At 36.7% G+C, this 19,166-nt stretch overlaps 4 protein-coding genes and 1 pseudogene across 10 annotated transcripts; 1 reads left to right on the top strand and 4 right to left on the bottom strand.

The window, feature by feature from the left end:
• Positions 1 to 3: 3 nt before the first annotated feature.
• Positions 4 to 2,180, bottom strand: LOC112589863 (protein pxr1-like; annotated as a pseudogene).
• Positions 2,181 to 2,468: 288 nt separating this feature from the next.
• Positions 2,469 to 4,813, bottom strand: LOC105190772 (DNA-directed RNA polymerase III subunit RPC4). 2 transcript variants are annotated; one of them, XM_011153688.3, is made up of 7 exons: positions 4,369 to 4,813; positions 4,193 to 4,307; positions 3,579 to 3,816; positions 3,403 to 3,504; positions 3,077 to 3,201; positions 2,726 to 2,971; positions 2,469 to 2,638 (listed from the first exon to the last, which is right to left on the bottom strand). In XM_011153688.3, the coding sequence occupies exons 1-7, from the start codon at positions 4,737 to 4,739 to the stop codon at positions 2,525 to 2,527; spliced, it is 1,311 nt and encodes a 436-aa protein (XP_011151990.1). In that variant the 5' UTR covers positions 4,740 to 4,813; the 3' UTR covers positions 2,469 to 2,524. The 2 variants fall into 2 exon arrangements, with proteins under 2 accessions (XP_011151990.1, XP_011151991.1); XM_011153689.3 differs by having other exon boundaries at positions 3,588 to 3,816.
• A 4,613-nt stretch (positions 4,814 to 9,426) lies between these two features.
• LOC105190774 (endoplasmic reticulum-Golgi intermediate compartment protein 3) lies at positions 9,427 to 13,522 on the top strand. 6 transcript variants are annotated; one of them, XM_025304714.1, is made up of 9 exons: positions 9,427 to 9,445; positions 9,925 to 10,017; positions 10,498 to 10,656; positions 10,728 to 10,844; positions 10,933 to 10,973; positions 11,045 to 11,112; positions 11,193 to 11,416; positions 11,490 to 11,618; positions 12,675 to 13,522. In XM_025304714.1, exons 2-9 carry the CDS (start codon positions 9,933 to 9,935, stop codon positions 13,010 to 13,012), a joined length of 1,161 nt encoding a protein of 386 aa, XP_025160499.1. In that variant the 5' UTR covers positions 9,427 to 9,445; positions 9,925 to 9,932; the 3' UTR covers positions 13,013 to 13,522. The 6 variants fall into 6 exon arrangements, with proteins under 6 accessions (XP_025160499.1, XP_025160502.1, XP_025160501.1 ...); XM_025304717.1 differs by having other exon boundaries at positions 9,428 to 9,445; positions 9,915 to 10,017; XM_025304716.1 differs by having other exon boundaries at positions 9,430 to 9,445; positions 9,915 to 10,208.
• A 77-nt stretch (positions 13,523 to 13,599) lies between these two features.
• On the bottom strand, positions 13,600 to 14,987 carry LOC112589861 (transcription termination factor 3, mitochondrial-like). Its single transcript, XM_025304712.1, has 2 exons — positions 14,042 to 14,987; positions 13,600 to 13,953 (listed from the first exon to the last, which is right to left on the bottom strand). The coding sequence occupies exons 1-2, from the start codon at positions 14,985 to 14,987 to the stop codon at positions 13,676 to 13,678; spliced, it is 1,224 nt and encodes a 407-aa protein (XP_025160497.1). The 3' UTR covers positions 13,600 to 13,675.
• A 1,592-nt stretch (positions 14,988 to 16,579) lies between these two features.
• Positions 16,580 to 18,918, bottom strand: LOC112589862 (transmembrane protein 18-like). Its single transcript, XM_025304718.1, has 4 exons — positions 18,450 to 18,918; positions 18,319 to 18,373; positions 18,114 to 18,207; positions 16,580 to 18,014 (listed from the first exon to the last, which is right to left on the bottom strand). Exons 1-4 carry the CDS (start codon positions 18,508 to 18,510, stop codon positions 17,883 to 17,885), a joined length of 342 nt encoding a protein of 113 aa, XP_025160503.1. The 5' UTR covers positions 18,511 to 18,918; the 3' UTR covers positions 16,580 to 17,882.
• Positions 18,919 to 19,166: the final 248 nt, after the last annotated feature.

The raw sequence follows: 19,166 nt of genomic DNA, 5'->3' as shown, positions 1-19,166 counted from the left end.
TTTCTTCTTTTTCTTTTTCTTCTCTGAATTTTTATTCACAGAATCTATTTCTTATTTTCAGCAGAACTAATATCCAAAGTAGTATCTTCTTCCAACTTGATTTCAATTATTTCTTTTTCTTGTTCAGGTGATTCTTGTATCGTCTCTAGATTGGATGTTTTACGTACCTTCCTTTTTTTAATCTTCGTACTTTTGTGTTCATTCAATTCATTATCATTAATTTCTGCAGACGATATTTCCACATCTAATGCCTCATTAACAAATCCATTTGACAAAGTTGTAACATCCTCATATTGTCGCTTCTTTCTTGTGTTTTTTATTTTCTACTTCAAATTTATCTAATGTAGCTTTTCCTTTCTTTCTCTTTGTGACATCTATGCTGTATTCTACATGATCATTAAATGTTACACGTTTTTTATTACTTTTTTCATCTGTCAGATCCAGGCCACAATTTTCTAAACCGAATTGTGCTCTTGATACTTCAAATTCTTTACCATTACAATCTTCATCAGGTTTTGTGTCTAAATTCAGAGCTGGATTCATGAATCCCTCTTTGGAATTACTATCTATAATTTCAATTTTTAATTTCTTTCTGGCATTAACTTGATTCGCTTCATCAACATATAAATCAATACTTTCTGAGACAAATTCCTTCTTCCTTTTTTCTTTATTTTTTTGGAAGAATCCTCAGTATTAAGCATAGTTTCTGGAAAAACTATTTAATCTTAAGCAAGGATTATCAAAACATAATTGCTTTTTTTCATTTTTGTTCTTTGGTATTCCATTGGACAGAATATTTTCAGTTTTTGATGTAAATCCAAAACCAACATACTGCTCAGTCTCACTTTCAGAATTAGCTCTTTGGTTATCAATGATATTACTTGCTAAGTCTTTTTGTAGCTTTTGTTTAAAATAATCAGCCATGCTGCCACTGTTTATGGTGAAAACACCACCCCATTTATCTTTAGTATCAATAGCTTCATTTTCACAAATATTATTATCTTCTTCTACTTCAGTTTTACTGGTCAATTCCTTTTTACCAAAAATGTTTGCCAGATCTTTTGTGCTATATTTACTTACATCTTTCCCACGTGTAAACTTTTGATAACTGGAAATAAGTCCCACATATTCATATATTATAGCAGAAATACAATACTTATAATAATACAATTTTTTATACAATTTGTGATACTGTTGGATAAAGAAGACAATCATTAGTAGCGACATCCTATGTATATATATCTATATATACTTACTGCAATCGAGCACAACTTTGTTTAGACTTTAGCTCCAATGATTGCCTAGTTAGATCTTCATTACTTTCCAATTTTTCAATAGTTTCTCCTGGTTATGATGATTTGCAAGTTGTTGTAAGAATTCATTAAATTTGTCCTGATGTTCATGTATATCTTGCATATACAAATTATTATATCCTATACCTTTAAGAAAGAAAACTAATTTTGACCAAGTATTATATTACTATACGTCAGTTATTGTTATATACATGCATACGCGCATGCGCATACATATACAGACACATATATATAGTTGCTAGTACATCCTATAATATTGTTATAAAAAATAGGAATTGTCTTTATTACCAGCTCTTTCACTTTCAGGATTCTCTTGTTTACCCTTACATGTTCTGTAATACCTTGCTCGTTAATACCCAATCCTTTTCCACTGGTCCAGCCCATTTTCTCCAACATTTTCTGACCAATTTTATCATTGTCTATAGCCAACAATAATATATCATGAAGAATATCATGAAGAATAATATATCATGAAGAAAATATCAACAATTCTTGATGTATATTTAAATAATTTAAATGTAAGGTTAAAATCATTACTTTTTCATAAAAAAATTATAATTTATAATTATATATAATTTTACAAATGTGAATGAAATAGTTTTGACTTCTATATTTTTCAAAAAATTTTACACATTTTGAAATATTTACCTTTACTCCATCGCTTTCCTTGTGGGTCGATAGACCATTTCTTTTTTCGCCGGGATTCCGCAAGCATGGACATGTTATTTATTATACTTTAATCGCGTCTTTATCGTAAATTATTGTAGATAATAATCAAACACGATTAAAATTAAATATTTGCATATTAATATTCGACACTATAAGTTAACTTTACTTGCATAGTTTTTCACAAATGTGCACAAAATACTCGCGAGAAAAACTAGGAGAAAAGAAACTATGAAAGACACTATCCATGCTTATTACGAGGTATGTTTGATATTCCGGCCACGATATTCCTAAGAGGGCGCTAATGCACAGCGAAATTTAAAAAATAACCGACTGTGGTTGGTCAATTTAGTTACAACTTATGACTAATAGCAGAGAGAAGCCTGAGAGCGGCCACGATCAACGATAAGTCAGCTAAACCATTCCTTTTAAATGAAAAAAAATAAATACAACGAAACAGGAGGTTAAGAGGATTTTCAAACAACATATCACGAATTAATCTTTTTCTTTTTCCTTAAAATATATGTATTTTACATAACATAGTTTTATTTTAAGAAAGATTCAAAAGATACTGAACATACTAGCGTATCTTTTACTGTACCAAGATTGATAAGATCACCAGTTAATGACATTGTATCTAGTTTTGCAGCTAAAACATGCTGAAAAATAATAATGCCTGGTTATTAAGAATTGTGATAATATTGTATCTTATAAGTAAATAATAATCATTAAGATACACAATTTACTTGAAGGCAAGTAGTTTGTACTCCAGCGGAGACATCCAAATAGTTTTCACCCAGCCGTAATCTCATCTTGCCAGACTTCAAAAGCTCAAGTTTACCTATGAGACCACTGTTTAAATCCTTTATAGTACAATACTCAGTTTTCTCTTTATTATTTGTGTTAGTAGTTAGTCTCGAGTCATTGGATCGTTTTGGTTTCGGATCCTCTTTGTCATCACTAGATTTTAGGCCTGGCAAGCAAACTGGAAACTGTAATCAATCATTAAATAAAGTTATATCAGTATTTGCATCTGTTCATTTATGAAATGAAGTTATATCAACATCTATAATGTGATATAAAGTATATATACGCACCTTTATCAACACATAAGAATTGGATTTATTCTCAATTATTTCAGGAATTTTTTCATTTGCATCTTTCTTCTCCTCTTTTAACATCTCCATCTTTACTTTCTGCTCTTTTTTCACACTTACCACTACTGAAGGAGACAAATGAAATATATAAATATAATAAAATTATCACAGATAATACCTTATATTTAAAATATATAAAAATAATAAAATATATAAAAGCCAAATAAAAACCAAATTGTAAGTCTAATTTGCATATATTTTACAATATAAATTGCATATATTTACAATATTACAACATAAAATTTGGCATTGAACTTTACACTTACCTTCACCATTTTCTGAAATAATTGGTTTCTTGTCAACATCGTTTTCATCAGTACGTGCACTAACTTCTGTCTTAATCTCCTTTTTATATAATTTTTTAGTATCTAAAAATAAAATCATAAGATTAATATTGGCATAGATAAAATATATTAACAAATTGAAAAATTTTTAAAATTACCATCTTTACCCAAAGGCAACATTATATAATCAATATCCACATTAACATCATTATCAGCAGAGTCATCCCCTAACAGGTTTTTTAATTTTTCTTCTTCTTCTAATTTATTAATAACTTTATTTAAATTCATCTTTGGTTTGTCCATATATTTTCTGGTACTTGCACTACTATCTCTTGAGCTACCAGATCTTCTACTGACTATCGGTGCATTTAATCCTTCAGACCATACACCCACAGACTGAAAATAAAAAAAAGAAAGAAAAAAAATTATTTACATCATGAAATAGAAGAAATAATTTAGTGTTAGTAAAGAACTTGAATGTTATAGTTTCTTATTTTTATTTATCTACAGCTTTTGCTTAGCAAATTGAAAATAATAATGCCACAGGTATCAAGCTATTGTAAGAATTCAAATGATAAATAACAAATATCTCAACATATTACTCAATATGTTACAGTTTGAAATTTAGAAATATCTTCATCTACCATGTAATAATATTCCACTTAACTGTTCAACTATTCACAATAATCTAATCTAGTAACATATGTTTAGATAAAGATATTAGCAAAAAGAAAACACAATCTCTTTGTATGATTTTAATTACTAAACTTACTTGGATTAAATGTGCTTTGCCACGTCCTCTATCACCTCTGCCTCGTCCTCTCCCATGATCTTTGAATCCACTATCTCTTAACTTTGTAGATTCAATCTTAGGTGTAACTGGTTCACTGAAATTATATTTGTCATTAGCATATTACAAGAACATTCATTAAGTAAACAATAACTTACTCCTTCTTTCTGTTCCGCTGAACATTAAGGTTTGGTGTGTATTTTTTCTGTTTATCAGTCTTTAAATTTCCACCTAACGTCAGATCTCGAGGTAGACGATAGGATGTTAATCTCTGTGTTGTGGTAGGTAAACCAGGTTCCATTTTGATATTTTTCAATATTATATCTGCAGACACTGATGATGTACATTGGGGAGTACTGTATCGCGCCGCGTCAGGAGAAGTATCTCTCCTCTGGCGATCACCACCTACTGCGCACTTTCTTCGTGTTTCCTTCTCTAGCGGATCCGCAAGACCAGGTTCTATCTTTACTCGTATATTCTTGTGTAGTGTATTGTTTGCGTTGACCGCATCGTCCGAAGAGAAATTCATCTCTAGTACACTTGTTTTTATTTATCAATAAGAAACAACCGACATCGACTGCGGCTTCCGCGAAATTCACTGCCAGTACTGAAAATACATAGTTTGTGTCACATATACTATAGATTTTCAGTGCTGACAGTGAACATATAGTTTGTGTCACGTATACTATAGCTCTTCAGTACTGGCAATGAATATCGGGGCCGTGTTCCGATGATGGGTGCATTCAGTACTACAATCGCTCACTGAGCGCTAAGTGAGTTCTTGCATCTGATTGGTGTATATTTTTAAATCTAAAGGAATATACCAATCAAATGTAAAAGCTCATTGAGCGGTTGTAGTACTGAATGCACCCATTCACTGACAGCACTGAAATTCTATAGTATACGTGACACAAACCATATATTTCCAGTACTGGCAGTGAATTTCAAAACGCAGCCAGGAACGCAATCAAAATATATCTTTTTCATATGTATGTAGCGACTATGTTAACAAAATATTTAAAACAAGTAAAATGGGTATCATGATTAAATTCTTTTTATTTTCTGGATTCTTAATAGCTTCTTTGTTATTCTGAGAATATTAACATGTTTAATACAAACAGAGAGAAGAAGGAGAGAGTGCCATGGGCCGCTTTTAGCCGACCCTAGAGATCCTCAAATAAAGAGTCTGAACCAGTCTGAACACGGGCCTGAAAATGGCCGACTCAGTGTGTTCTTTTTAGCTGCACAATGGTGCAAAAAGTATCAGTTAAGCTCCTTGCACAATGGGCAGGCAACAGGCAATAAGAATAAAAATATACCAATCATAATAGATTATTCTTGTAATAGTCGATCGTGATTGGTCTATTTTTATTCTTATTGCTTGTTATCTGGCATTGTGCAAGGGGCCTTACAACCAGAGAGAAACATGAGAGCGGCTAACACGGTGTTTTCGGCGACACCAACTTTCCGCATTGGGAAAGGACACATCTGCATTCATTTTGAAAGGGGGACTACGATGCTACATCCATTTTCAGGCGGTTTATGTCCGTGCTACAACCATACTGCGTACTTGACAAGCACATTGTTACGCGTTTATAACATGAATTAACATGTATGTATATAATATGTTCATAACATGAATTAACTTGTATTGTTAATGGTTGCGTTCAGAAAACAAAGCGCTCACTGAGCGCTTAGTAACTATTGGTCATTACTGTTAGATCCTTACATTCAGACCAATAACGTTGACGAATTACTCAACCTTGTGTAACCGTTGTGTTTACTGAACGCAGCCATTGGCCGCGTTCAGTAAAACAAAGTGATCAGAAAGCGCTTAGTGATTATTGTCTATGATTGGAGCATTCTTTTAGATTCTTCATAGACCCAGAAGTATTGACCAATCAGGAGCGAGATTCAGTGGAAAATCTAGTAATGTTGTCCAACTGTTGAGTCTGCTGAATGCAGCCATTATCTCCGTTTCTACATAGCACCTCGTCGATGCTATGGGTCTGTTTTTTTCAACTGAACTAGTGCTGCACTGAAATTGCACTAGTTCAGAACTAGCAGAAAGAACGCTTCAGTGTACTCTTTTTGAACTAGTAAAGAAAGTTCAGCTGGAAAGAATAAACCTCAAGCATTCCTTTACTTTTTCTGTAGCGGGAGTGAAGCCGGAGTTGGCAGTTTAAATTGGAGTGAGAAAATTGATTTGCCTTAAGCCAGCGGCACACGATGCTTGTTTTCGTGTATCAGTATTTTCATCCAGCAAGCAATCCAGCACGAAAACAAGCACCGTGTGCCGCTGGCTTTATTGACTGTCAAACAGTATGGCACCTAATTGACATCGATGGTACCTGAGAGCGGCCAATACGACATTTTCTGCGACACCGACTTTCCGCACTGGGAAAGGACGCCATCTGCATCCATTTTGAGAAGGGAACTACGATAGTACATCCACTTTCAGGTCTCGGTGGTAAAATCTGCATATGGTGGAAGTCCATGCTACATCCACTTTCAGGCGGTTTATGTCCGTGCTGCAATGACAGTTGCCATCTCTATGCCAGACTATGCCCGTGTGGTCTAAAAAGAGCGGGGGAGAGGGGGGAGGAGCAGAAAAAATAAAAGTACGTATTAAATGTTAAATCTTCGAATATATATTGCCGTATCAAAGTCTCTTCTATAATAAACAATTTGACATGTATGGAGACGCATGATGTATCGTTGTCCGCGTCCCGTTCACTTCGTCTTGTTTTTTAATTCAGCATCCCGTCCGCTCCGGACATTCGCTCGTGGCACTGACAGTGGCCGTCGGTGAGCATTCGATCCGCTCGGAGGAGCACGTGTTATTCACGTAATTAACGTGACGAGACTCCGATTATAAATATCCCGCAAGTCGACGAAATATTTGAACTTATAAAAAAAGCATCAAAGAAAATCACGTTAATGTTGTCATGGGTAAAATCTCACCCCGGTATATATTTTCTTATTTTCGAAATAAAAAAAGCCAAACGAATGCAATTAAATGTTATTTATCATCATTGAATATTAAATGAAAAGTAGAAGAGTTATTGTCCGCAGCGGATAATCTCCCTGTATAAAATGTCGAACTGAAACATATTAAAAAGTATTGATATTTTGAATACGTCTGAATTCTGCTTTCTGATCCGAAGAAAGGGAAAATAAAAAGTATTAGTTCCCATTAAATTTCACCGCGCTAAATGCGAGATGGCAGTAGTGAATGCTTCGCATTAACAAAGATTCAATTCGTTTCAAATATGCCTTGTATTCAATCGCAATCGATAATTTTTAAATGCGAACTTTCGTATTGAAAAATATTCACTTCTTCTCCTAATCGTTTTCGGATTCAGAGGCATACAAGATTTTCACGTTCTATTCCCCGTCGCATTAAAAAGTATTCACCCGCGATCCAATCTGAGAGCAGAATTCACGACAAAATCTCGTGAATGATTCTCTTTTGATGTTCAGTCATCTGAATAAGAGAATATTCATATGTACAAACGCGACACCGACATCAGCTGCTTTATTTTTATTTTTCAAGCGGACCGCAGAATTACTTAACGATTTAATTATTTGACAATATTCAATTGTCCGTATAAAATATATTCATACCTAAATGCCGATATCGTTAGCTACTTTTCTTTTATTTGCAAAACAGGCTGTAGAATTATTTGGCAATATTGTCCATTCATCACAATCCCTATTGTCTCGAGTAGCGTATAATGCGCGTAGAAATTGCGCCAGCGCACGTCGAGCTTGAGGTATCCTCGAACGCACTACATGGACGACTCTCTACCCCCAGTGGAAGCGGAGATATCGACGGAGAAAGGTTGGAAAACTTTAACCTTCGATATCTCCTAAACGGTTAGAGATACAGGCTTCGGACTAGTACCAAATTAAAGCCCTTTCAAAACCCTACATTTTGGACTACATGGACGACTCTCTACTCCCAGTAGAAGCGGAGATATCAACGGAGAAAGGTTGGATATCGACGAAGAAAGGCTGGAAAACTTTAACCTTCGATATCTCCTAAACGGTTAGAGATACAGGCCTGGTTCTGGCATCAAATTAAAGTCCTTTCAAAACCCTACATTTTCGACTACATGGACGACTCTCTACTCCCAGTAGAAGCGGAGATATCGACGGTGAATGGCTGGAAAACTTTAACCTTCGATATCTCCTAAACGGTTAGAGATACAGGCCTGGCTCTGGTACCAAATTAAAGTCCTTTCAAAACCCTACATTTTGCCGTAAATGGCGACTCTCTACTCCCAGCAGAAGCGGAGATATCAACGGAGAAAGGTTGGAAAACTTTAATCTTCGATATCTCCTAAACGGTTAGAGATACTGGCCTGGCTCTGGTACCAAATTAAAGTCCTTTCAAAACCCTACATTTTGCCGTAAATGGCGACTCTCTGCTCCCAGTAGAAGCGTAGATATCAACGGAGAAAGGTTGGAATACTTTAACCTTCGATCTACTACACTTTGGTCTTAGCTCAGAGAGCCGTGAAGCGATACTTTAGAACTGCTACGTTCGCATTTTATCCTCTCCAAGTCGTTAATTCAACTCCGAGTATGCTAATGCCATCGGGCGCCACGTAGCAGCGAGTTGTAAATACAAGGTACGAGTGTAGTTTAATAAGTCAGTAACTTTTTTAATAAAAGATATTTTTTTCGGCCAATAAGCGTTTTATTTCTCAACGTAGTCTCCTTTTAGCTCGATACATTTAGTCCACCGTTTTTCCAATTTTTTTATTCCTTCCAAATAAGAGGTTTTCTCAAGGCCCTCAAAATAGGCGTTTGTTTCAGTGATGACCTCTTCGTTCGACCCAAATCTGTTACCGCCCAGCCATTTCTTCAGGTTTGGAAACAGGAAATAGTCGCAGGGGGCTAAATCTGGTGAATATGCTGCATGGGGTAGCAGTTCGTAGCATGTTAATTATGCATTTGTAACATGTTAATTCATGTTACAAATGCATAACAATGAGCGAGACCATGCTTGTCAAGTACGCTATTATGGTTGTAGCATGGACATAAACCGCCTGAAAGTGGATGTAGCACGGACAGCCACCAGATGCAGGTTTTACCGTCGAGACCTAAAAGTGGATGTAGCATCGTAGTTCCCCTCTCAAAATGGATGCAGATAGCGCCTATTCCCAGTGCGAAAAATCGGTGTCGCCGAAAACGCCGTGTTGGCCGCTCTTAGCTTCCTCTCTGCTGGTACTATACAACTTAACCTTCTACACTTTACACTTGTAAATCGTTCTTGGCTAAAGACGCAAGATATAATCACCAAAGACGAGAAAAAAAATTTACTGTTGACATTGAAGTGAAGTGAAAAAAATACTGAAAAATAATAAAAATGAAATTGAGTTCTTGCATTTGTGACATTGCGGCTTGCACTCCATCCTTATATTGTACCTGATAACAACCATTTACTTTCGATACGATAAAGTGAGAAAGCATTACGGCAAATTAACTTTCTCACTCTGATTCAAACTGCCAACTTCGGCATCACTCTGTGGGTGGAATGCTCGGTTTAGATATATACGTCATTGCAATTCGGTAATAAAGAATCAGTATACACTTTTGAAATTAGTGCAGTCAAAGTAGTAATAAAAAACACACCTGTTATCAGTGCATTTTAACAGTGTTCTGTACTGCACCGTATTGTATATTTATTTATCAGTCGTCAACAGGCGAGAAAATGCAAATACTACGGCAACTGGACGTGCACCCGAAAGTTCGTGAGGAAGCCGATATTCTCGTGAGGACCTTTAGCGGTGCCATCGGTAAACAGAATCAGAAAATCCTCGTCTAAAGCATTACCTGTCAGTTTCGTCAAATTTTCGCATCAATGTCTGGTCTGACGAAGATCCAGGCTCGATTTCCACGAGGATCGAACTTGGGGAAAGCGAGGATATTTGCGTTCTATTAGATTAAGTGATAATCATTATGATGCGAAATTAAACGACGTCGACAAGTAATTAATCTCCGATTGAGCTTCAGGTTCTCTTGTCAGCGTCCTGTCGAGGCGTTTCGAGTTTAAATTACCATGTTGTGCGTTTTTTTTTCAATATTCGCGTAGATGTTTGATAAGATATATTGTTTATGTTTGCTCCATAGTTTGCTCCATAGAAAAAGATGGAAAATGGTTCAGAATATATATTTTTTCATTGATAAAATTTGCTAACTGATAATTATTCCTTTTATACATATACACATATATACGTACACATGCTAGTGCAAATGATAAAATGATGCTTTTTCAGTTACAATCATTAGTACTATCATCATGGGCATATTATTTATGTCAGAAATAAACTATTATCTCACACCAACTATGAGCGAAGAATTATTTGTAGATACATCTAGGGGCTCTAAATTGAGGATCAATTTGGATGTAATAGTTCCAACTATATCTTGTGATCGTAAGTACAGATTGAGTTTAATATTTATATATATACACAGAAAAAGTAACATAGTTTCTATATTTTTGCAGTTTTATCAGTAGATGCAATGGACACAACTGGTGTGCAATATTTGCAGATAGAACATAATATCTTTCAAAGACGGTTAGACTTAAATGGTAAACCCATAGAGGACCCACAGAGAACAAGTATATATTTCCTAGTAATATAAATAAATTATATAAGAAATAAAGCAAAATGAAAAAAAACTTTCTGATATGAAATTGTTTGGTATAGATATTACAAAAACCAAGGCTGTTGTGAAACCTACAGATGAGGTACTTGAGGACTTTCATATCTTTTCTCATTGAATTTTTATTTGTAAATTAATATTGAAATATTCTTACAGGAAACACAGATCAGCTCTACTACAAAAGTTTGTGGAGATTGTTACGGAGCAGCTACAGAGACGTTAGAGTGAGTCAGACTTTGAATATATATTGAGGATTAATTTCATCAATATATGTATCTATATAAAATTTAACTTTATTGTACAGATGTTGTAATACTTGTGATGATGTACAAATGGCTTATAGACTTAAGAAATGGGCTATGCCAGACTTAGCTAAAATTAAACAATGTCAAAATGATAAATCTGCAGACAAGTACAAGCATGCCTTTACACAAGGCTGCCAAATCTATGGTTATATGGAAGTGAATAGAGTTGGTGGGAGTTTTCACATTGCTCCAGGTGATAGTTATTCCGTCAATCATGTACATGGTAAGTTGACAAGATAAAATTTTTTTCTTATGATATCTATTTATAATATCACAAATTTTCATTAATGTAACAGTGCATGATGTTCAACCTTACAATTCAAATCACTTCAATATGACACATAAAATTAGACATTTGAGCTTCGGACTCAATATCCCAGGAAAAACAAATCCTATGGATGATACCACCACAGTTGCTACGGAAGGTATGTCCTTACAGCTATTTTATTAAGAATATAACTTACTGTTCTTACAAACAGTTATAAACTCAATGCAACCATTACAAAAAATTGTAAATCAAAGATATATGTCAAGATTTACATCATCCATACATACATATATACGCTAGCATCTTATTCCTGTTCCAATAGCCATAAATGTACCAAATGTTCCACCACCTTGAAGCATTAGTTTTCCAATATTGGTATATAATTCTCTTCCTCTCAGTCCATATCTGGTAATCAAATGGTTTGTAATTACACATATTTGCTAGGGTTATTGAATGTGTTTGTAGTGGCAATTGTTATCAATGATACCTAAAGGAAGAAAATCCACCAAAGAGCGCACCAGAGCTTATACCAACAAAGAATCCAATTGCAAAACCTATTTTCATTCTATCAAAGCACGAGGGTCCTTGACTGTAGGCTCCTGTTGATATAGCAGGCATCTTGCGTGGACTTTATCTCATAAATCAAAAGAAATTCTCTAAATTTTACATACAGTCGCTTAGAATAAACGTGTAGAATTTTTTATGGCATACAAATACGCGTGTTTTTGAGGTTGCTTAACCACACATATATACATATACTTACTGTGAAAACGTACCTTACGTAATATTGCAGCGGTTACTATCAACCGGTCGTATTTTTACTTATCAATTTAGGAATTTGATAGCGTTTCTGCACAATCACCAAAAATCACGCGTCGCACTCGTAAGACGTTACCGCAGAGACGCCATGATGGTTTCGCTGTAAAAGAAGACGGTCACGCCGTCTGCTATTTCCGTCGAATGTGACGTCACATGTTGATACGGCGGGTCATTCGTATCGCGTATCAAATATAGATAAAGAAAAAACGATATGAACTTAATTTTTTCATTGAGAAAATTAATTTATTGAATTTAACTTCTTGGCGATTAGCAGAAGCGTGATATTTTTATAAGATATTTAAACTTTACTTTTAAAGAATTTTCTAGAATTAGGATGATTGATTGATGATACCGATTGGAGCCTTACAACTGACACGGTTATTTCATTTTTTAGGTGCTATGATGTTTTATTATTATATCAAGATCGTGCCAACAACGTATGTCCGCGCGGACGGATCGACCCTCTTAACGAATCAATTCTCAGTGACACGACATTCGAAGCGGATGCCGCTGTACATGAGCGACTCCGGCATGCCTGGCATATTTTTCAGCTACGAGCTGAGCCCGCTCATGGTGAAGTACACGGAAAAAGCAAAGTCGTTCGGGCACTTTGCAACAAACACTTGTGCAATCATTGGCGGTGTATTCACCGTGGCGGGACTGATAGATTCGCTACTTTATCACTCAGTGCGCGCGATACAGAAGAAAATAGAGCTGGGAAAGTACAATTAAAACTCGGGACCCAGTCGATGTCGATTACCGTTAATCCCGATCGGCCTCCTTCCTCTTGTCAATGCAGATTCTCAAATGTAACTGGCAAACTTTCAAGAGTCCATCTGACTTCGCGGCGAGAAGAGCTGATTGGGACTGGCGTTGATGCGACGCTCAGAAGAATAATTAAACAGAATTACGAAAAGCATTAATGAGAATGATGTTGTTGCAGAAGCATCGATTTTTCCACCGAAGCCCGATATTTCTATTGTGGAATCTCAATGCGCGTGTAACGCCAAATAGAACTGTCAGTCAATAATTCGATCTTACTTACTTACACTGGGACGTGTTTGTATCGAAATGTTAGATAAGAAAGTAAAAGTAAAATAACGGCTCGCCACACGCAACGGGATGCGAAGAACGCTCTTTTTCTTTTTATGACAATTATACAAAAAGAAATGTAAATTATATATGTATTATGTATATGTATAACGTATGCTAATTATATTCTTCGAGTCTTATTTAAGTAAAGGACAAGGTGATTAGTTTTATGTTTATAATATAAAATATACCAAACAGGAATCCCTTGATATCTTATAATATAACGAAATGCGATAACTGCTAGAAATAATTTGAACAGCAATATTTTTATTAATAGGTTTATTTATATTTAAGCTATAGTAATTAAAATGTTTTTAAAAACTCATTGTATACGTCGATGGATGTCTTCGCGATATTTCTGCAGAAGTCCACATCTGTACCGCTGACCAAGGCTCGTGGTGAAACATACAATGGTTTGGAAGGATCGTAATTGGCCTTTTTCATTTCTACCAAAAACATGTGCCTCTGTTGGAGCCTGTTCTTTCGACAGAGCAAGATATGCGGGGATTGCACAATTAAATCATGTGACAACTTCATTTCGTCATGAACATATTCAAATATCCTAATTAGTCTTTCGCGATCTGAAAACAATTCAAAGCATTAGATTGACAAGATTTATAAGCTTTGGGAATGTGTTAATGGTGTTTTTTACAATAATTGTGTGCATACTTTTTACCCATAATCTGGGCATCCTAAGGAGCAATTGTTTCATTTGTTTGTCATTAAATTCCATATCTTGCTTGATGCTGAATGTATTAGCCATTATGTGCATCATGTGGTATGTTACCACTTTAGGTCCCTTGACTGTAAAGATTCTGACTTCATTACCCTTAAGTTTGAAGTTAGTTTGGAAATAGCTAAGTCTGCCATCAATATCCTTAGTACTATGTAACAACCATCTAGGATTCTTGCAAATGATAGTCTTTATCATATTTATGTTGAATTCATGTGCCCTCAAGTATCTTATTCTGGTATGAAGATCATCAATATCTTCTTTGAAGATGTAAGGGTTCTTAGTGATGAAATGACCTAGATAATCAGCCGGCACACCACAATCATACAGAAATGTGATGTATGGCTTTACATCGCGGTCGAAGTCGAGGCCCAGAATATATTGTACCATTCCTTCTTTGGACTCCAATTTATACAGCTCTACCCCGAGTTTCACCAGCTCTTGGATTATGCGCGATTTGTTCGCGTACTTGGCGAATGAAAAAGTAGATGTGAGATATGGACCGATGTCGGACAAATCTTCGGTATATACGTCCAGAGGTTTCGGTAACGTTATGCTCTTCTCGTCATCATCGTCGAGGAAATTGTCAACGTGTGGAGCAGTGATGTTCGGATGAGCACAAGTAAGTGATGTAGCTTTTGCCACATTATTGTCATTTTGCGTAGAATGCGATGCGTAAACTCCATCATCGAATTTCTTTGTGTCTTCGGACAAGGCAATTGGGTTGGAAAGCTTGACATCCGTCGAATCTTTGTCATTTTCTTTCGACAAGCACTGTTGAAGTCTATTATTTCGCGAAATAAATCGAGCAATTAAGTTTGTTGTGATATTTCCTGCCGGTCGAACCGCTGACAGAAGTTGATAGGATTGTCGAAACAACATATTTAATACTTGGTTTATTTAAATGATTTAAGTAAAAAAATAACACGTATTATTGAATCCTTCGCGTATTTTGGGGAAAACGTGAAGCTTTCTTTTTTATTTAGCAAGATTACAATAACTGGCGCATGATAAGCTGCTTCGTTCATTTAACCTAAATTTTCAGCACTTGATGCAAACGACGTATATTCGAAAGCAAAATAGTATAAATCGATAAATTTCGAAATGCATTTTATATCTACTAGGAGAATATACAATATAAAGTAATTATTATTATTTTATCATTCATAATGTCATTATTGCGTTTTTTATTTGACTCAGTTTTATGGAGGTCGGTAAATTATGGTTTGAGTCTCAGTTAAAAATTAATTTTAGCCAAGATTCGAATCGTAATTTATCAGCCTCATAAAATTTAGGCGAGATCTGAACTACAATTTACCAGCTTTCAATAATTCAAATCAACTTTGCTCAACAAGTTTATTGTTATACCGTTAGATGACGAAAGGTACTTGATTAGCTTTTGTCGAATTAACAAATTGAGATAAATTCCAAAATCTTTATTTTCTCATAAGAAATACACAAAATTTAATAAGCTATAATTTTGATAAAAATAATGATGATGAAACGATTCGAGAAATATTTTGCAGTTTAAAGTCTTTAGTTATAAAGGCATAAAAGTGACATAATATTGCTGTTATCCTTCGTTAATATATGTTTAGTTTAATGAAAGATAGCGAAACTTTTATTTTTAACCTTTTGATAATGTGATAAACTTTACTTTTTTATTAGGAGGAATAAAGAGGTAAAGAGAACGAGAGAGAAAGACTAACATTTGTATTATAATTTATTATTATTTTTATATGTTTTGATCTTCAGTCTGTCCGATGTTGTAGGTTTTACACGTACGCGTGTTTCTTTACTGATTATATGTCTACGTTAGTAATCCAATATACTGGCGGATTTAGGAATTACGCAGCACCTTCGTACATGGCATTGCGTCATATTGATTCTATGAAAACATATAAAAACTGCTATAAATATGTATCTGTACTTAAGAAGATATTTGTAATGTCAACGTGCGCATTGTAAAAAGACGAGGTCAAGGAAGAAGATTGTAGAAAAGCGTTGTATGAATAAATATTTTATTATTTTAAAATGGCTAAACCTTTCCCGCTGATAAAAGTTAATTCGTTTCCTGGCACTTGTTCAAAATTGACTGCAATTAATTAGAGGAAACAAGCGACGTCAACGAAAATATTTGTATACACACACACATATATATATATATATCCTGAGGCTAAAAAGTAAAACAGTTTATCCCACATTCGATGAGCTTATGTACAGACCTTTAAAAAATTACGCATCTAAAGAAACGTGCAATATGTTACGTAACAAAGTTATAAAACTGTATAATAATTCATCAAAGAAATTTTAATATTTCCATTGTAAGAATTGAAGATCGTTTCATGATAATTTCTTCAAACTGTAGGAAAGATTAAAGATATACAAAATACAGCACACATTACACACACAATACAGTGGGGGAGGGGGGGAGAGAGGGACGAAGCTCCGTTCCGCATTACACGCTCTGTCACGTCCTCCACGGGAAAAGGATTAACTCGCGCGTTACATATTAAGGCGGCAAGATAATGCGCTTTGATTCACATCGATATACAACTTAGGAAAGCTTCACACGCGCGATAACAACGCACGCGATACTTTCGTCTATTCTGACGGCTCATTATTTCCTTCGAAAACTGTCAATCATATGCACATTCACGCACGCTTAATCACACGCAGGCACACATATACACATACGCGAGCACACGCATGCAAATACGTCGTGCGCTGAGGTCCTTAATTATGTAATCTTACATCTCGAGTTCTTACAGCAGAGCTGCTACGACGAGAGTGACGCGCGTATACACATACATACACACACACACACACACACACACACACACACACACACACACACACACACACACACACGTACGCACGCATACACCTGGCTATTATTATGCGATATAAGTACGTTAATTACAACATTTAAGAACACTTTAATTCACGATCAGCATCTCAATATATCAAAACGTAAACGGAAATCAACTACCGGAATGTTCCTTATAATTACAAACGGTAAGATAACAGAGCGTTCGCCGTCACGCTAATATCGCGCGTGCGCGCCCGCGCTTTAGTTATTGTTCGTCGTCAGCGTGGCTGATCATCTCTCGTTTAATGCCACGTTTCGCTTTCCGGCATGAAGCCGGCTGAATTTCGCGAGAAATCGTTGTAATTACGGCACTGTATCCGACGACGGAAATACCGCCTTTTAACGGATAGCTTGACTAGGCAGTTCCGACGTGCATTATTACTCTGAGAGATACTTGCCTCGCCGATACTCGGCGCTACCGTACTTTGCCTTCCTTCACGAAATTTCAAACTGATTAAAAGCTTATTTCGCAACGGAGACTGCGGCCAATTACCGAACCGGTGATGGCCAAAGTTACGCACAGCAGGCCCGTAAGAGCGACGGAAGAGCGAAAGGGGGACGTCGCGCCGCGCTTGGAAGTCGAAAATGCGTAATACGCGTCGCGGAGAACGTGCGCCACGCGTTCGTACGCTATATTGCACATGTATTATTATCATCATCATCATGATCATCACGTCCGTCCACCCTCTGATTTCTTCCCGCCTCCTACCCTCTTTGCCCAGTACTCTTTCGCATAGGCGCGATACACACAGCGTTCTGGTGAAATCTATCTAGCTCTTTAAGTCAACGTGTAAATATATAGAGAGTCCGCGCCTTTGTCCTTAAATTAAATTAAATTAAACGTATCCTCCGTGATCTCCTATCGTGTCCCTCCTCTGTCTGCAGCCTGACTAGATCTCAGTTTCTTATTCCTGCTTCGGCCGGTTCAGCCTGCCGTTCGACGCTTCGCCGTTTGATTGGCGATTTTTCGCTTGCTGTCGCAGCTGGGCTCGCTTTAAGCTCGTCATCAATTGACTGGACTGATAAAGCCAACTGGCCTGAAAAATCGTAACGCGTGCGGTGCAGTCGACGATACTCGACGGACATGTTACAACCGAATTGTTCGGTAAAACGTCGCTACATTCCTCTGCACTTACCACCATAATCATACAATTCATTAGAATAGGCACGGAGAAGACGATGGATATAAACAAGCCTTTGGAATCGAAATATTGCTGTCTGGAGAAGACCCTGTGAAAATGATCGAGATCTCAGATTACAAGTGAAACTCTGAAGAAATCCGACGCGCGAAAAGAACGCTTTTTAACAGACATGTTTCGATACGTTGTAACTGATACCTACATCCAATTGGTCGCCGCTACCTCATTGATGCTTTCCGAGAAATAAACGAGAAGCACTGAAACAGAGACCAGAGCTTAGGGCGAAGTCCCGGTAAAAACGGGCGCGGTGCCACGAAAGAAGCGAGAACTTACGAAGCACGAGGAACAGAATTATTTGAAAGTTCGCATGATTCCTGGTCATTAACGCGGTCATCGTGATGGCAATGTGAAAAGTCAACAGCACGGCTAGCCATGGGTCTCTCCAGTCGATCTGTAACAGGAGAACGCGCGGCGCGTACGCCGTAATACAACACGTCTTTCGAAATCGATCTCAATTTGCGGATAAATCGGCTCGGCTGAAGAAACACGAGAGAGCGAAATATTTCATTAACGTCCGTTGTAAAATCCGTCGTCGTATCTTATCTATTAGAGCGGTTTCTTTCATTTTCGCGTGATTGCTCTCGCGAGTAGACTCGATCGAGCAACAAACAAAGTGTGCTTTATCGATACGTGCTTTATCCCCGCCGCCCTCCCCCCGATCCTGGCTGGCGATACGACAACTGGCGTGCGAACGAGCTTCAATCGCAGCACTTGCGAGGAAAGCAACACCCAGCCGGAATTTCCTCTTCCCAGGCAGAAAAACAAAAAATCACGATGACATGAAAATGACGGGAAAGTGACGACGAATTGTGATGGAAAAATGACTTCTTTCCTGTTCTCCGTTTCCGCGTGTTCGCTTCGCGCCGACGATCCAAAAATATTCACGCGCGTCCTGGAGAGCGAGGCGCGTAGCGCCTCTCGTTTCTCGCTCGAGGACCCGCTCGCGGTCGGTCCTCGGTGCGTTTGTCCTTGAGCGAGCATGACGGCAAA

The sequence above is a fragment of the Harpegnathos saltator genome, unplaced genomic scaffold, assembly GCF_003227715.2.
Source record: "Harpegnathos saltator strain DR-91 unplaced genomic scaffold, Hsal_v8.6 scaffold641, whole genome shotgun sequence".
Taxonomy (NCBI): domain Eukaryota; kingdom Metazoa; phylum Arthropoda; class Insecta; order Hymenoptera; family Formicidae; genus Harpegnathos; species Harpegnathos saltator.
The sequence above is the reverse complement of the archived record's forward strand: the minus strand, read 5'-3'. Positions and strand labels throughout refer to the sequence as shown.

Bases quoted from the DNA above. Each gene is read 5' to 3' on its own strand.
- LOC112589862 (XM_025304718.1), bottom strand. From the start codon at position 18,510: ATGACCGCGTTAATGACCAGGAATCATGCGAACTTTCAAATAATTCTG. The intron at 18,374-18,449 runs GTAAGTTCTCGC...TCTCTGTTTCAG, and splicing joins AATTCTGTTCCTCGTGCTTC to TGCTTCTCGTTTATTTCTCG. The intron at 18,208-18,318 runs GTAGGTATCAGT...TCATTTTCACAG, and splicing joins GTAGCGGCGACCAATTGGAT to GGTCTTCTCCAGACAGCAAT.
- LOC105190772 (XM_011153688.3), bottom strand. From the start codon at position 4,739: ATGAATTTCTCTTCGGACGATGCGGTCAACGCAAACAATACACTACAC. The intron at 3,505-3,578 runs GTAATTTTAAAA...TTTTATTTTTAG, and splicing joins GTTGCCTTTGGGTAAAGATG to ATACTAAAAAATTATATAAA. The intron at 3,202-3,402 runs GTAAGTGTAAAG...TGTCTCCTTCAG, and splicing joins TATTTCAGAAAATGGTGAAG to TAGTGGTAAGTGTGAAAAAA.
- LOC105190774 (XM_025304714.1), top strand. From the start codon at position 9,933: ATGCAAATACTACGGCAACTGGACGTGCACCCGAAAGTTCGTGAGGAA. The intron at 10,018-10,497 runs GTAAACAGAATC...ATGCTTTTTCAG, and splicing joins GACCTTTAGCGGTGCCATCG to TTACAATCATTAGTACTATC. The intron at 11,113-11,192 runs GTGAGTCAGACT...TTTATTGTACAG, and splicing joins GCAGCTACAGAGACGTTAGA to ATGTTGTAATACTTGTGATG.
- LOC112589861 (XM_025304712.1), bottom strand. From the start codon at position 14,987: ATGTTGTTTCGACAATCCTATCAACTTCTGTCAGCGGTTCGACCGGCA. The intron at 13,954-14,041 runs GTATGCACACAA...AATTGTTTTCAG, and splicing joins GCCCAGATTATGGGTAAAAA to ATCGCGAAAGACTAATTAGG.